At 38.8% G+C, this 17,254-nt stretch overlaps 1 protein-coding gene across 1 annotated transcript in view; it reads left to right on the forward strand.

Annotated features, from left to right (window-relative positions):
• Positions 1-17,254, forward strand: part of MYO3A (myosin IIIA) — a 410,482-nt gene that overhangs the window by 62,638 nt on the left and 330,590 nt on the right. Inside the window, exons 7-8 of the mRNA XM_006871683.1 lie at positions 2,894-2,959; positions 5,928-6,083. Of these exons, the coding sequence (XP_006871745.1) occupies positions 2,894-2,959; positions 5,928-6,083 (222 nt within the window). The remainder of the gene's footprint in view (positions 1-2,893; positions 2,960-5,927; positions 6,084-17,254) is intronic.

Below are 17,254 nucleotides of genomic sequence, written 5' to 3' on the forward strand. Positions count from 1 at the left end.
TTTCCAAGGAGCAGCTGGTGAGTTTGAACCACTGACGTTGTTGTTCAAACAGACCTTGCAGTCTAGTGCTTTATCCCACAATGCCATACCAGTACTCCAATATGCTGAATACGTTACTATAAAACAATAAATGGAGTAGAATACCTTCTCTGAAATGCTGAAAGCACTTTACTATTTATGTAGACTCCTCACCTTTTGTAAACATTCCTATACTTATCCTATTACTAATTTCAGGTAGTCCTGATTTACAACAGGGCTCTGTTCTGATGACTCCATTGCCATTTAGTTGTAAGTCAAGTATCTCGTTATTTTAATTTTTTTTTTTAGATTTCATTATAAGTGTCTTTTATTAGTAGTATGTCTTTATAACTACAATGCTTATTTGCCTTTTGGACTGGTCATGAGTTTGATAATATCAGCAAATTGCACACTGCAACGTTGTATATGGTACATATTGCTAACGATAACATATACAAAGTATGTACATTGCAACATTATATGTTGTATATATATTACTTATGATGCAATGCTCAAAAAAACCAAAATGAGTAGGTGTAAGTGCAGTTCATCATAACCTGAATGTGTCATAAGCTGAGGACTACCTGTACTTAAAACTCCATGTATGTTTTGATTAATTTCTAGTTATTTCAGAAAGCTGATGTAAGAGCTGTCTGTCTCTATTATTGGAATGTCATCATTTGAAGGCCTTTAGAATTTGGGCTGGAGAATGCAAAATTACATGTGGAAAGCCCCGGAGGGGGAGCATTCTAGTCCTAAAGAAATAATGTTAAAATGCTATATTCATTTTAGAATAGATTAATTTTAATATTTGGCATGTAATTAAATTAGTTTGGGGCTGAAGCATTTCAACTAGGATTTAAGTTTACCTTTGAATTTCCTGTTGTATCTGTAAGCTCCAAATTATAATACCTTAGCTATTTCTCATCCTTCACATAACAGTTTCAATCTGTATCTTTAGTCTTACTGCTGTAAAATAGGACACTTGTTTTGGAAGGAGGGGAACCAAGGTTACTGAAAAGAAATGAAAATGTGCTTTGTACAATGTGAAAATATTTCATTAAATTTAAGGGAAAAAAAAACAAAACTGTTGTTTTTTTCCCCCAACTCCTACTCTTACTATGTAAGATGAAACGCTATAGTTCTTGGGTTGTTTAAATTGTAGTGTAACCTCCCATATTTGACCTAATTTTATTACTCATAGTGATGACATGGCACGGAGGAGGCACCATGTATAGATACATATATAGGAGATACGTCAGTAGCTCTGGTAGCGTAAGTGGTTGTGAATTGGGCTGCAAACCTCAAGGTTAGCAGTTCGAAACTACCAGCTGTTCTGTGGGAGAAAGATGAGGCTTTCTGCTCCAGTAAAGATTTACAATCTCGGAAACCCTGTACAGGGTCGCTATGAGTCAGAACCGACTCCACGGCACATCACCACCACCACCATAGGAGATGCATATAGGAGACGCCATACCTAGTAGTAAAATAGTTTTGGAAACTGTATCACCTTAGTCATTTCTCATTATTTCTACCACCAGCATCTCTCTGAGAAGCTTGGTGGCTCTATAGGATAAGCGCTGGACTGTGAACCACAATGTTGATGGTTTGAGTTCACCTGCCAGTCCATGGAGAAAGATAACACTTTCTGTACCCACAAAGATTTAGTGCCTTGGAAATCCTATGCAGGGCGAGTCAGAAGCAACTTGACAACAGTTAACAAACTCTCTCTCTGAAATGAAATTCTGAGAATACAAGTTTGCTGAAATAATTTTAAGTACAAGTGTTGAAAAGCTACCTAGGTCTAAATGTTTTGCAATCATCAGAATTTTGTTCTACTCAAAGCAAGCCAATACATTATGACAAAGGAAATTTTCAGGAGGACAAGAAACAAAACAAAAATGTTGGTAAAAAGAATTATTTCTTTTAATGTGCAAATCAGCAATCTTCAAATAGTTCTAAGGACAGTAAAATGAGCATTAGAGAGGATGTATGGTCGATGAGTAGCTGCAGTTTTCTTTAATGAGCCTGGACAAACTGTACATTAATTTCATTGTAAGCTATTTAAGGAGTAATGCAGAACTGAAGGCAAAGTCTTTCCATTCCACTAATGAAAACAAAGAGCTGTTAGAATTAACATAAAGCAGCACTTCAGCAAATTCAACTATCATGGTTGATCAATGTTGCTTGATTACAGAGTTAGGACGGCCTCATTTTCAAGTGATGTTCCTTTGTACTCAGGAACATGCCCCCAAAGGAAAAGATTTGTTTGGCTTAAAATGAAAAGAATTAATAACAATTTTTTAAGTGGCATTCAGATACTTATCGCTAATAATATTCCCCAGTTCCTTACTTTTGTAGTCTTGCTTCCTGCCATATTTTCAGTAACAACAAAAAGCCAGCAACTCATGAAGCATTTTGTTCTATGGTACTCCTCTCGGCTCTAGCTTCCTTCAGATTCTAAAGAAATTCTTTTCAGTTCACCTCTGTTTATCCTGAGGTACTAATTTTATAAATCTTCCAGTAGAAACATCTCTTGCCTGATAGTCATTGTTTGTCGGCTGCTAAGTATTGATGTCTTTTCCTGGGGCTCTCAGGTAAAAGTAAGAAAATACTTTGAAAAACAAAATGAACAGTTGGAAAAATTGGGTCATCTATTCAGTGCTTTCAGAGAAATAAGGGGTCTGTCATTTTATATAAAGAATGATTAATAACTCATTATCTGTCTTTGAATTGAAAAATGATGGGTATATTTGATTATACTTTCGCAACCTGTAATTGCAGGTTTTGGCTCCCATTTGGTCCTGAAAACCAACATGTATGTCTCAGTCTCTATTTTTATTTGTTTGTTCTTTGTTTGCTTGTCTGTTTTTAGGAATCCACCTCCAAAATTAAGGAAATCTGAGTTATGGTCAGCAGAATTCAATGACTTCATTAGCAAGTGAGTAATAAAAGGCCTGCGGTTCAAGCTCACCAGGTGCTCCTTGGAAACCCTATATACAGGGTCTCTATGAGTCTGAACCAACTCATTGGCACTTAACAATAAAGGTCTTTAAAAATGTGAAAAAATAAGCAATAACGTGGTAGGTCCCAGGTTACAGATACCTGACTTAAAGGCAACTTGTACTTGCCTTTTAATATTTTGTAAATTTGTCCTCACGTAAAACAATTAAACCAACTCTTGAAGCCAAAAATCCCAAACCTATTGCTATTGAGTTGATGCTGGCTCACAGTGGCCCTATATAGGATTTTCGAGACTGTAAATCTTTACAGGAGCAGACAGCCTCAGCTCTCTCCCACGGAGCCACTGGTGGGTTTGCACTGGCAACTTGTGGTTAGCAGCAAACCCGTGATGCCAACAATAGAACCAACCCTTATTTACAAGCAATTCTTCATCACAATCACCTTCGCTTGCTACAAGTGCAGCTTGTAAATCACTGAAAAGGCTTCTAACCTTGTCTTGCACTAACCAAAAAAAACAAAACAAAACAAAATCCCAAGCAACAACAAAAAAAACAAGCCTGCTGCCTTCCAGTTGGTACTAATACATTGCAACCTTGTGAAACAGTAGAAATGCTCAGTAGAGTTTCCTAGGTTACAATCTTCTGGGAGCAGATCCCCTTTGGTTCAGGGAGTTGCTGAGTGGATTCGAATCGCCAATCTTCAAGTTAGCATAAGGCACTTAACTGTTGTATGATTAGGGCTCATCACAAAGTACTAAAACTTCAGCCCAATTTCCAAAGTCTTTTAGGATAGTCAGCAGTAATTCTGAAGTGATCCCCAGGATTGACCAATATGCCTCATATCTACAGATTTTTCAACACAGATTCTCTGTGGAACTTAAGGACTCACACACATAGCTTCACTTCTGTGAAAAGTTTCCTGATCTCCATCAAGCAGTTAGTATTCTCTCCTTGCTTCTGTCACTGTATTTTATTTACTTAGCTTACCTTGGGTGCCTCTCCCTGCCCAGACTTTTGTAGGCAACTCTGGGGCACTGAATGTACCTTTCATCTTACTGTAACTCAGGTTTCTAGCGGAGTGCCTTGTGACGTTTTATTTAAATGACATAATTTCATATGTGACTACTTAACTGGCCATGTCAGAAACTAAAATCTTGTTATTTTCAGCCATATTCATTTTCAGACATTGTCATCCTTATCTCTTAACATATGTTAGCATCCTAGGAATTGCTGTATTATTTAAGCCCAATGAGGTAAATTGCCAAATTATCATCCCTAGAAAATTAGCAGTACTGATTAGAAAGTGCACTGGTCAAGCCAAAGCATGTTGTATTTGTTTTTCTTTTTAATTATTGTAAAATTATATATAACACAGCATTCAATTTAGTGATATCAATTACATATATAAATTATATATAGCACAGCAATTCAATTTAGTTATATCAATTACATTATTCACTAAATAATCCTTGCCAAGTTTTCCATCACCAAAACCAGAAACGCAACTGCTTCTTAAACAATAATTCCCCCTCCCTTCTGCCCGTGATATCCACTAATAAACTTTGATCTCTATCTTTGTTTAAACCAAGGCATATTTTTGTTTTATTATGTTTTGTTTACAGATCCACAAATAGCAGTCCAATTCTACTCAGTGTTCTCATGCTCATAAAACTGCAGAGTCTTGGGGTTGGAAGGATATTTGAAAGTTGTTTAGCCCAAACTCATATCCAGAGTTTAAATACCTCTCAAATGTGCTTTCCAAATTGTTATCCTGTCAATACTTAAAATGTTTCTAATGACAATAATTATATTCCCAATATGGCCCTTTCCATCTCTGAATAAGCCTCACTGCTAAAAATGTCTTTCATACTGACTTGAAATCTGTTTCTCTCTTGATTCTTACCAACTGCTGTAAGGGATGCTATGAGTTGGAATCAACTCAATGGCAGTGGGTTTGTTTGGGGTTGGTTTTTTTTTTTGGTTTTGGTGATCTGGATCTAATCCTGCTCCCAAATATTTGAAGCCAGATGTCATGGCTGATAGCTTCCTCATACCCATAATCCCTGGAGTCTACTCAAGAGTTTATCACAATGAACTCATCAATATTGTCTTTTCAAGAATTTCATATAATTGGAAGCATGAAATACGTAACATTTTAGATTGGTTCCATTTATTCTACATAAATATTTTAGTGTCCATCCAACTTTTTGCATGTATCCAGGTTTGTTCCTTTTTCTTGCTAGGTAACGTTCAATTGTCAGGATATTTCTGACTGTGTTTTTTAAATGCAGTAATATCTCAGATGCTCCCACTATCCTTATCCTTTTTCAGAAATATACTGTAGTTGAGCCTGCCAGTGAGATGCTATATGCACTGGTTCATAGTCATATGGACCTCAAAAAAAAAAAAAAATCACGACTGACTCAGAATGTAAACATCCTCAATACATTTTACCATCTCAAATGGGTTAAGAATTTTATCATGTGGGGAAGAACAGATCAATTGAGAAGCCTTTAAAAACATTAATGAAGAGAAACAGCAAAGTTTGCTTTAATTTTAGATAAGCGTTAGAACTGTAATGAGTTGGTTATCATTTATCTTTGGCTGCTTGTAGAAGAGGCTTTGTAGTGGAGACAGAGTTTAATTGTGACTATGCAATAATGCTTACTTGGAGACTAAGAAAGTGGTGTTTAGGTGAACATTGGTTTCACAACAATATAATCATTTCTGTGTGTGTACATTTCCACAAACACTCATTTTTTCATCATATTGCACTTTGAACTTTTTTTGAGGTGTGCTTCTTGAGCTGAGCATTTGTGTGGAAGATAGCTCTCTAGTGTTAGACTAGCTTTCTTTTCTTTTTTTTTTTTTTAATTAAGACTGAATAATAGTTTCAAACCTCTTGTAGCTTATCTAATAATTGCATGTTCTTTTTTGCCAGTGCAGGTGCTTGACTAAAGATTATGAAAAGCGCCCAACAGTGTCAGATCTTTTGCAGCATAAATTCATTACCCAAATTGAGGGCAAAGATGTGACGCTACAAAAACAACTCATGGAATTCATTGACATTCATCAGCGCGTGGGAAGCACAGAAAAAGCAAGGTAATCAAATGGCATCTTGACTCCAAACATCCAACTATTTTTTAAAATTCATCAACTTTATAATGCAATAGTGGGTAAGATGAGAATGAGTTTATTTAAGTATCCTGGTGTGGTTTAAGGAGATGAAGAGGATATTTGCATGAAAATTAAATAACAAATGTTGAATTACATTGTGGTTTTGGTAAAACTGCTGCAATATTTTAGATAAACTGTGTGTTTATAACAACTTCATCAGAACAAAGAATATAAGCTTTAATAGATGTTTAGCTGAGGTGTATACTTTCTTGTATTTTCTGTTCTTCTAAAACTTAAGAGGACTTAGATTTGATATTTAAAAAGGAACATAAATCTTGATTTTGTTGACACTGTTATTTATTGGAATTATTTTCCCTGGTTGAACTTATTTTCAAAATTACCTTTAATATCTTTCTTAATACCTTATATTTGAATTAAAAAATACTCTTCTACAGTGCTTTAAGAACATTAATTTGTTTTTGCTTATTATAAGCACTATTGATGTCTGTTTTAGATAATTTGGAAGATACAGAGAAGTTCACAACAAAAAACTAATCAAGCATAAAATTTAATCTGTAAACTTATAGTATATTTCTTTTAAATGAACACATACTGCAAAACAAAATTGGCATCATGATTGTTGTTTTTTTAAGTTTTTATTGTGATTTGAGTGAAAGTTCACAGGGCAGATCATCAGTTTTACATTCAAAAATCATATACTTTGTTTCATTACAATGATTATATCCCATCCATATACCATCAGTTAATAGTATTCCTCTCTATTCATTTTAGCTCTTCTTTTCCCCCAAACACTCAAATAATTATAATAATATAATTATTAAATTATAATCAGAAACCCTGTGCAGGGTCACTATGAGTCGGAACCAACTGCATGGTACTTAACAACAACAACAACAATAATTTAAACCACCAAAGTGCATATTCTGCAAGCCTGCCTCCTGGCTGCCAGCCTGCCTTCTGGCTGCCAGTTCTCAGTCCCTCTCTGTCCATGTGTCTAGAGTCCTCAGCTGCTTCCTCTCTCCATGTCCCCGTCTCTGCCTCCATCTTTGGTGTCGCGGCTTCTTTGGATAAGGTCTCGCATTCCACTTGTGCTCTTCTCCCTTGATGGTTCTAGGGTCCTCTGTTCCTGGAATTTAAGATTGACTACTCCCCTGTTTTTCTAAATTCCCGCTTGAAAACTTGTAAGCCAGTGACTTCGTGCCTTTATCGCTGCCTCATTTTAAGTAGCCAGTGTCTTAGTTACCTGTCCCTATCTACCCTGTGTACAGAGGAGATAGCATTGATACTTGATGTGAAGACTCCTTTCCTCTCTTGGTATTTGGCATGATGTTTATATGTGCTCTGGAGTCTGCCTTCTTACACTTTATAGTGAATATCCATGTTGTTCTCACCCAAGATTTAAAAATACTTCTCTACTATTAGAAATTTAGGTTATTACTAATTATTTATATTCTTCTAAGTCCTGGTGTGGGTCTATGGGATAAAGCACTGGACTGCAAGGTCAGTTTGAACCACAAGGTCAGTGGTTCAAACTTACCAGCTGCATCTTGGAAATCTTACATAGAGTCACTATGAATCAGAACCAATTTGATGGCACACAACTACAATAAGAAGTTAACACTGTAGGGGTCCTGATGTGGTGCTATAGGATAAGCACTAGACTAACCACAAAGTTGGTGGTTCAAACCCACCAGCCACTCCTTGAAAACCTTATACAGGGTCAGTATGAGTCAGAATCGACTTGAAGGCACTTAACAACAGCAACAAGAAGTTAACATTATAGGAGTCCTGGTGTGGCACTGTAGGATAAGCACTAGACTGCTAAACACAAAGTGGGTGCTCACATCCACCAGCTGCTCCTCCAAATTCCTATACAGGGTTATTATGAGTCGGAATCAACTTGATGACACTTCACAATAAGTAACACAATAATAAACAGAATTGTACATACATCCCTTATTGTCGTTGGATACATTTCTGTAGGTTGTACTGTTGAGTCTTTTATAATTTAAAGTTATTCTTAAGAATCTTTAGTTTCATCTTATGAACATATCACTATTTAGAGGGTTGGGACAAATGAGTAGAAAATAGAACATGACTTAACAGGCAAGAGCTAGAAATACAGTTATATTCTAATTTCTGTAATGGGTTTATGTATCTAATTACTATTTATTTGAGATCTTGGATGTGCCCGATACTCTACTAGGGCTTTATTTTTGTTATTTTATGTAACTTCACAACAACCCTGAGGGAAAGATTTTGTGATACCCAGTTTGCACAGCTGAGAAAACCCGGGTTTGTGGAGGTTAGTTCACGTGTGCAGGGCAACACAAGTCATGAATGTCTTGGTATTGCTAGTTGTCCTCAGAGCGATTCCAGTTCATATATGCAGACGTCCTGTGGGCAGAGTGTAACTTTTCCATAGGGCTTGCAGATTGGTAGGTCCGCCCTCGGAGGTGCTCTGGGCGAGCTCAGACTGCCTCCATGTCAACACTTAACCGTTTATACCATCCAGGGGCTTAGTGAGATCAAATCGTGATTTTAGTCCCAGGAATAAAGGACCTAAAGCTGATGAGTGACCTCAGAAGATACTCATCCCTGCCTATGTGAGCTTCCAGGGTACATTGAAAGCATTGGCAAAGCACAAGGCTCCAGGACTTGTTGTGTTGTGAAGTGCCGTTGAGTCGATTCCTACCCATAGCGACCCTGTATAGGGTTCCCAAGGAGCAGCTGGTGAGCTTGAGCCATTGACCTTGCAGTTCAAATGACTTCGTAGTCTGACGCATTAGCTCCTTGGAAACCCTATATGGGGTCGCTATGAATTGGAACCGACTTGATGGCACTTCACAACAAAAACAATGTAAGTTTGCTGCCTCTCTGGAAAACAAATTCATTTCTGAAGGTAGTAAGTTAAAATGTCAATAAAGAATGAAGCAGGCTTGTAGATTATAGTTTAGAGTGATTTTATAGCAAACTGGTCATGGGGTTCCCAAATGCCCATCTTTAAATTTTTGTGTAAATGAAGTTCCATAGTCTGCCACAATCACTCACAACCTCACCCTTCTCAGGAAAAGATAAACAACCAAACAAGCAAATAAACAAAACTTGAGATAAACCAACAATGTGTTGTTGTTGTTATTGTTGTTTTTGTGTGCCTTGGAGTTGGTTCCGACTCATAATCGACCCTGTACAGGGTTTCTAAGGCTGTAAGTCTTTACAGGAGCAGAAAGCCTCATCTTTCTCCTGCGGAACAGCTGGTAGTTTCAAACTGTTGATCATGAGATTAGCAGCCTGATGCGTAACCACTACACTACCAGAGTATGCGCAATATTTAGAACTATGAAGAATCTCAGATTTTATCCTACTTGCAAGTTAACACATTAACCTGTCATGAGACTCCTAGATAAGAGACAAAAACAAACAAAAAACAACGACAATGCTATTACTCACAGAGTAGCCAGCGGCTTGAGTTTTATGTTCACATTAGTTTAGCCTCACCACAGCCCAAGGGTGATGTGGAATGATCCAGGCATATGCTGTATACACAATAGGTTTGCCTCACAGTTGGGAAACCTGAGCTTGGGAAACCCCACTCTTTTAAAGTTAGGATTGCTTGTTGTTGTTGTGTGCCGTGGAGTTGGTTCCGACTCTTAGCCACCCTGTATAGGGTTTCCAAGGCTGTAAATCTTTACGGGAGCAGAAAGCCTCATCTTTCTCCTGCAGAACAGCTAGTAGTTTTGAACTGCTAACCTTGCGGTTCACAGCCCGATTCATAACCACTATGCTACCAGAAACCCTGTAAAACTTTGCTCTGGAGAAGATGTTATCTTTGTTGTCCTTAACAGCAAACAAAAGTTGCTTTTGTCTTGAAGGGAGATACAATCTTTATCTCCCAAGGCTGTTTGCGCTACAGATATCCTTGACAATGTGGTTTGAGACTGTAGCTAATATGAAACATGCAGAAAGCAATTACTTCCGGACATTCAAACATCATAAGCATGGTTAAGTGCCACATCGAGGAGGTCCTGACTCATAGAAATCCTGTATAGGGTTTCCAAGGAGCGACTGGTGAGTTTGGATCGCTGACCTTGTGGTTCAAACCAACCATGCAGTCCAGTGCTTGCTTTATCGCACACTTGTTGTTAAGCACCGTGGAGTCATGTCTGGCTCATAGTGACCCTGCAAAGGATTTCTGAGGCTGTAAATCTTTAGGGGAGCAGAACGCCTCATCTTTCCCCCACAGAACCGCTGGTAGTTTTGAACTGCTAACCTTGAGGTTAGCAGCCTGATTCGTAACCGCTATGCTACCAGAGCTCCATTATCCCACACTAAGTCTCCAAATATTTACATTCTAAGCCTGATGTTCTAAGATCCCATGATTAAAAAAATAGTTGAATTTTTTCCTTATTTCTGTATATTCTTAGTTTGGAGGCTTTACAGTCGCCACCATCTGGCTTCAAAAGCCCATAGTCCAAAGCCTTTTGGTCACTGTGATTTATAGATAGTGCAGATCTAGTCTCTAAAAAAACCCGTAGGGAGTTGTTCCTACCAGAGATGCTGTGTCTTGCCATCTCAGACACCTGACTTCTTGTATAAGGCAGTCACAGGAAGAAGGTACAGATTTTTCAGTCTTCCTTTCCAGGCAAGGAACTCTCATCAGCTCCATTCTGTCAGCGAAACTAGGCCAAGACCTTCATTGTGAGTGGAGAATCTTGGTTCCTTTACCTTCCAGGCCTCTTCTGGCTGTTTCTGGCCCTGGACTTCCCATAGCTTGTAGGTTCTGCCGTCTTACCCAGTGCATATCCTATTCAATAGGTCCTTAATAATGCTCGTCTAATTCTAGAGCATGTCCTTAAAATTTTTTTCAACTTAAAAATATGAAAAACATTTTATATTCCATGTGTGTTTGCAGAGGGTGGAAGCAAAGTTTGAAGTATAAACTCACAGTAGTATCTTGACCCACTGATCCTAGTCCTGGGGTATGGCAAGCAGAAGATTGTCATGCTCTCAGCATTCTTAATGCTTATCACAAAGTGACATACTCTGGGAAGAGAAGGGATTGATATGCCACTGACAACACCTTGGGAAAAACTAGTTTTCTTTATAATCATTCAAAATTATTTGATTTGTCACAGTTCCCAATGTTGATAGAAATGGATCACAATTCTGACTCAATGAACATAGCTAACTTGAAGCTGACACTTTTTTTTTTTTTTTCTCAAATGTGTGATATTATTCTTTGAAACTGAATCAAGATTACATGTTTGGTAGGATGATTTGAAAAAACAGCAACAATAAAAATAACAAAAAAACAGAAAAGAGAATGTAAAAGAGCTGAAGAAAAATTTCAAAGGGAATCTCAAAAAGACAAACTCTAGTATTATAATGAAATGTGCCAAGGCCTGGAGTTAGAAAACCAAAAGGGAATAACATGCTTAGCATTTCCCAAGCTGAAAGAACTAAAGAAACAATTCAAGACTTGCAATATTGAAGGATCGGGCTATGAACCGCAAGGTCAGCAGTTGGAAACTACCAGCTCTTCCAGGGGAGAAAGATGAGACATTCTGCTCCCGTAAAGATTTACAGCCTCAGAAACCCTGTACAGGGTCGCTATGAGTTGGAACCGACTCCACAGCACATCACCATCACGGAGGAAAAAAGTTCTGGTGGTCTGCATCCTAAGGATGATAGTTAAGAAATCCCCATGGAACGGTTCTATTCTATATAATTTCTTTTTTATATTTTCAAACAAAGTGAAATGACTTTAATATTTTGCTTGGTGCTTATAATCTGCTAGTACTGATTAATCTTGATATATATGATCATTGTTATATTTTGCATATAGTTTTCATAGAAGCACAAAAGCTTATTTAGAAGTAATCAAATCAAACGTAGTTATTTCTTAGGTTGAAAATGATGGCTGTATTTTTTGACTCGCTAGCAGTCAGCCCTCTTGTGCTGCCTATGTACTTTGGAAAACAGATTATAAAACAACTTTGAGACAAATTTCAAAGGATTAGCAAATGAAAGACAAACTGAAAATTTGCCCAACTATTTGGTATTATAAGTTCCTGGCTCAAGCTCTCAATTCTTTATTTAGGTGTGGGACTTCAGGCAATGCAAATTCAAATGAGAGTTTTATTTTATAAAAATGGAACAATGAAAGGAGAAAGCAGAAAATCAATAGGCAGTAATCATAGGGTTCTTTCTGTGTGCTACAATGCCCAGCTCCATCTTTCTCTCTATTTTCTGTGCACAAGAATTTTTCTCTAACAGCTATGACTTTGTCATGGTTATTATTCAGCCTTTGGAACATTTCCCCCATTTCCTTAATACATGGGGCTTTTAAAATATCTGCTCTTATAATAACCATCCTTTCAATTCCCATCTTCACATGAATGTGTCAGAGGCACACATTTGAACTTCAAGTATCCTAGCCCAAACTAGTTCTCCTGTGTGCCCTCTTTCCTGTTAATGACACCACCACTTAACCTAATATGCCAACCTGAAATCTAGTGATTTCGACTTTCTAGCAAGAATAAATTTCTAATGAGACGTAATTTCTTGTGTGTCCATTCAACTGACAATTCTGGTTGTGATACAGTTCCTGCTGATGCTACCCTAGAAATCGTGGGTTATTACAATATCCATGACATCTCAGTGTTTGTTGAGGCCGTTGTATAAAGTTCTGGGTAAAATGGTCTGACAACTGAAGCAACTATGGATTCTGTGCTCTGGTGACTTCCTTTTTACGTAAAAAAGGTATTAAGTATTAAGACAAGCTTGTAAATAACCTTTATACAAAGTAGGAAGTGTCATTCCCATAAAAGAGATCTGAATAATGCCCTGAATCTGCTCAGAATATACAGATTTCTTCCACTAGCAGAGACAGGAGGGATTATCTAGGAGATGGCCTTTAAATCAGCCTCTAAAGGATAAGCAGGACTGAAGCATTCAAAAATGAAGTTAGCACTACATGAACATTATCCATGGAAAGAACAGCAGAACAAAATCAGGAAAGCATAAAGGTATGCTCTCAGAAAGACAAGCATTTCAGCTAAAAGTTGTAAGGGGGAAACTCAGCAATAACATTGAGAAGACAGACAAAGATGACACTACAGAGTTGACCTTGAAAGTCAGGCTGGAAGGTGCGACCTGCATTGTTGACAACCTGCACCAGGTAGGACCTGTATCCTACTGTGCACCATCCTGTTATCGGGTCTAAAAGACCAGCTATGGATGCACCAAGAAAGATGGCAGCAATAAATTTGGATGTATTTTGCTTGATCTCTGGGTTTCTTCTTGAAGCTGCTTGGGAAGTTGGCCTGTATGTTGAATCATCATCTCTCTTTAAATGTTTTTGTCTGGGAGTTATCCATCCTCCCAATTTCTATTCCAGACTTGGGTAGCTCACACCATCCGTGTTTTAAACACTTGAATTTCAACCATAGCATGGGCTGCTAGGGTAGCAGCCCCACTCTCTATAGCAGCCCATTTAAGGTAGGAACCCAGACAGATGGAATTTCTCTTCACTATCTCATTGTGTATTGTCTGTTGTTGTTAAGTGCTGTTGAGTGGGTTCTGATTCATAGTGACCCTATATAGGGTTTCCAGAAGCAGCTGGTGGGTTTGAACCTCAGACCTTGCAGTTAGCAATCCAGTGCTTATCTTACAGCCCCACACCAAAACACATAGGGCTCTGCAAATAAAGTAAGAACTGTAGGAAAATTAGAAACAGAAACAGTAGAACATAGCTTTGGAGACATGATGTTGGAGAGTTTGCTTTTGCTCACTTATGAGTGCAGAGACTACAGAATGATAGCTCCATTGTCAAACTATGTGACCACTAGCTACAACCACAGTTTGTAGATATCCTTGTGGGTGAGAGAACAGATAAAGGGCAACAGTTCACATATGTTGTTGTTAGGTGCCATCAAGTCAGTACTGACTCATAGCGACCCTATGCACAACATAATGAAACACTGCATGGTCTTGGGCCAACCTCACAATCATTGCTACATTTGAGCCAATTGATGCTTCCACTGTGCCAATCCATCTCTCTGGGAGTCTTCCTCTTTTTCTCTGACTTTCCACTTTACCAAAGATGATATCCTTCTCCAGTGACTGGTCCCTCCTGGCAATATGTCCAAAGTATAAGAGATGAAGTCTGACCTTGCTGGCATCCAGGGAGCACTCTGGCTGTCCTTCTTCCAACACAGATCTATTTGTTCTTTCAGCAGTCTATGGTACTTCAGTATTCTCCTCTAACACCATAACTCAAATGAGTCAATTCTTCTATAGTCTTCCTTATACACTGTCCATCTTTCACATGCATATGATGTTATTGAAAATACCATGACTTGGATCAGGCACACCTTAATTCTCAAACTGACATCTTTGCTCTCCAACACTTTAAAGAGATCTTGTGCAGCACATTTGTCCAATGTAATATGTCATTTGGTTTCTTTTTTTTTTTTTTTTTTAATGTTTTATTGTGAATTATGTGATAGTTTACATGGTGAACATTAGCTTTAGATTCATCCTATCGTATATCATTTCATTGTCATGATTACAATCCCCTCCATGCACCATCAAACAACCAAAGGGTTGTGAGCTGACCACCAGGGGGCACGTGATCGGCTCACATCTCCTCTCCCTCTCTGGGTTTAGAGTCCCCAGCTACTCCATCTCTCCATGTCATCCTCTCTGCCTCCATCTCTGGCGTCACTGTATCTCTGGGTAGGGTCCCGGACTCCACTCTTCTCCCTTGATGGTCCCAGGGACCTCCACTCCTGGACTGCAAAGTCAACCACTCCCCTACTTTTGCTACAGAATGTCTACATTTACATTTTGAACCCTCACGGTCAGTACTGATAGCAGTTAATCACTATTGTACCACGTGAGTCCTATCCCCATCTCCTTTCATCAGCCCCACCCAGACAGATTGGATTCTACTCAGTGGAGATTCTACCTTCCTTTACCCTCTGGATCTAGGCTCCCTCTTGAAAATTTATAAGCCAGTCACTGTGTGCCTTTGTAGCCCCCCTCCCTCCCATTTTGGGTAGCCATTGTCTAAGTTGCCCATCCCTGTCCACCCTGTGTATCGAGGGGGTGGGAATGATTCTCACTATAAAGATTTGTTTCCTCTTTTGAGCTACTGTATCCATAGGTGAAGGTCAAGTTCATCAAATTGTATCAGATTACTCTTATTTTTTCCTCTTCTTTCTTCTTCTAGTTGAGTTCTGATCATCCAACCATTGAAGACAGGTCAAGTGGATAGTATCTGCAAGTGTGGGTATTCTTGTGCATATGCCCTCTCTTCTTATCAGCTGGATGCTTTCCTTTCCACTCTAGTCCTCTGTGGCTATGTCACTGACTCTGGGCCCAGGAGTCCCCAGGTCTTGCCATACTGCTGGCCAACTAGGTCTCCACCTGGCTTCGCAGGAGTCAATTGAACGTGGTAGGACTCAGCTTGCAGCTTCACGGCTGTTTTTCCCTCACTTCCTGTTATCAGTGAGCATTGTGGTCACCAGGCAGAACGCACATCTGCTCATGTATTTCCATTGAGTCTTAGTTTTGGAAGGGGCTTTGCCTTGAGGGGACCCAACCACTTGCCTTCATGGCTTCTGGGCTCATTTGATTTCTCGACTGCTTCTCCCATGAGTGATGATGGTATCTCTGAGCAAAATGAAGTCTCTGACAAATTCAGTCTTTTCTCCATTTATATGGATATTGTTTATTGGTCCAGTGGTGACGATTTTTGTTTTCTTTGCATTGAGGTGCAACCCATACCACAGGCTGTGGTCTTTCACCTTCATCAGTAAGTATTTTAAGTCCTCTTCGCTTTCAACAAGCAAGGTTGTATCATTTTCAAAATGCAGGTTGTTAATGAGTCTTCATCCAAACCTGGTGCCACAGTTTTTCTTCTTATAATCCAACTTCTCAAATTATTTGCTCAGCATACAGACTGAATTAGTACGGTGAAAGAATACAACGCTGGTGCACACCTTTCCTACTTTGAAACCATTGGGTGTTCCCTTGTTCAGTTTGCACAACTGTGTCTTGGTATATGTACAAGTTCCTCACGAGCAATTTTGCCTGTTATGTGTCATGATTCACACAATCGAAAGCCTTTACGCAGTCCATAAAGCACAGGAAAATATCTTTCTGGTATTCTCCACTTTTAGGCAAGATTCACCTGATGTCAGCAATGATGTCCCTAGTCCCATATCCCTTCTGAATCCAGGTTGAACCTCTGGAAGTTCTCTGTCAATGTATGGTTGCAGTCATTTATGTGTTACCTTTTGTAAAACTTTACTTGCATGGGATATCAATGATATTGTCCAATGATTTCTGCATTCCGTTGGGTCATCTCTCTTTGGAATGGGCACAAATACAGATCTCTTCCAGTCAGTAGTCCAGATAGTTGTCTTCCACATTACTTGGCATAGATGAGTGAGTGCCTCTTCATTTTGTTGAAAGAGTTCAATTTGTATTCCATCAATTGCTGGTACCTTATTCTTTACCAATGACTTCAGTGCACATTGGGCTTTCTCCTTCAGTATCACTGGCTCTAGATCATATGCTACCTCTTGACATGGTTGAACATCAACCAATTTCTTTTTGCTATAGTACCTCTGTGTGTTCCTTCCATCTTCTTTTGATGCTTTCTTAATCATTGGATATTTTGCCATAGACTCCTTCAACATTTCAAGTCGAGGTTTGAATTTTTACTTCGGTTTCCTCAGCTTGAGAAATGCTGAGCATGTTCTTCCCTTTTGAGTTTTTAACTCCAGATCTTTGCACATTGTATTTGACTGTGTCTTCACGAGCTGATTTTTGAAAATTTCTGTTAGCTCCTGTGCCAGGGTCTGGCCTCAGCAAGGGGGTGGGTACCTGAGAGAGAGATAGAGAAAAAACAGACACAAAGAAGACAGAGAAAACAAATACAAAGAAGACAGACATACAGGCTTGATGCAAGCTGCCAGACAGACTGCTCAGTGGCTGACATTTTCCCTTTTCGGACTAACTCTAGGTGGGATGTCTGGAGAGGCGAGAGAGAAAGAATCATTTGGAGACCAGAGTGGATGCAAAACCGGCAGACAGCCTCTTCATACCCTGCAAGCAATAATGCC

The sequence above is a fragment of the Chrysochloris asiatica genome, unplaced genomic scaffold, assembly GCF_000296735.1.
Source record: "Chrysochloris asiatica unplaced genomic scaffold, ChrAsi1.0 scaffold00172, whole genome shotgun sequence".
Taxonomy (NCBI): Eukaryota; Metazoa; Chordata; class Mammalia; order Afrosoricida; family Chrysochloridae; genus Chrysochloris; species Chrysochloris asiatica.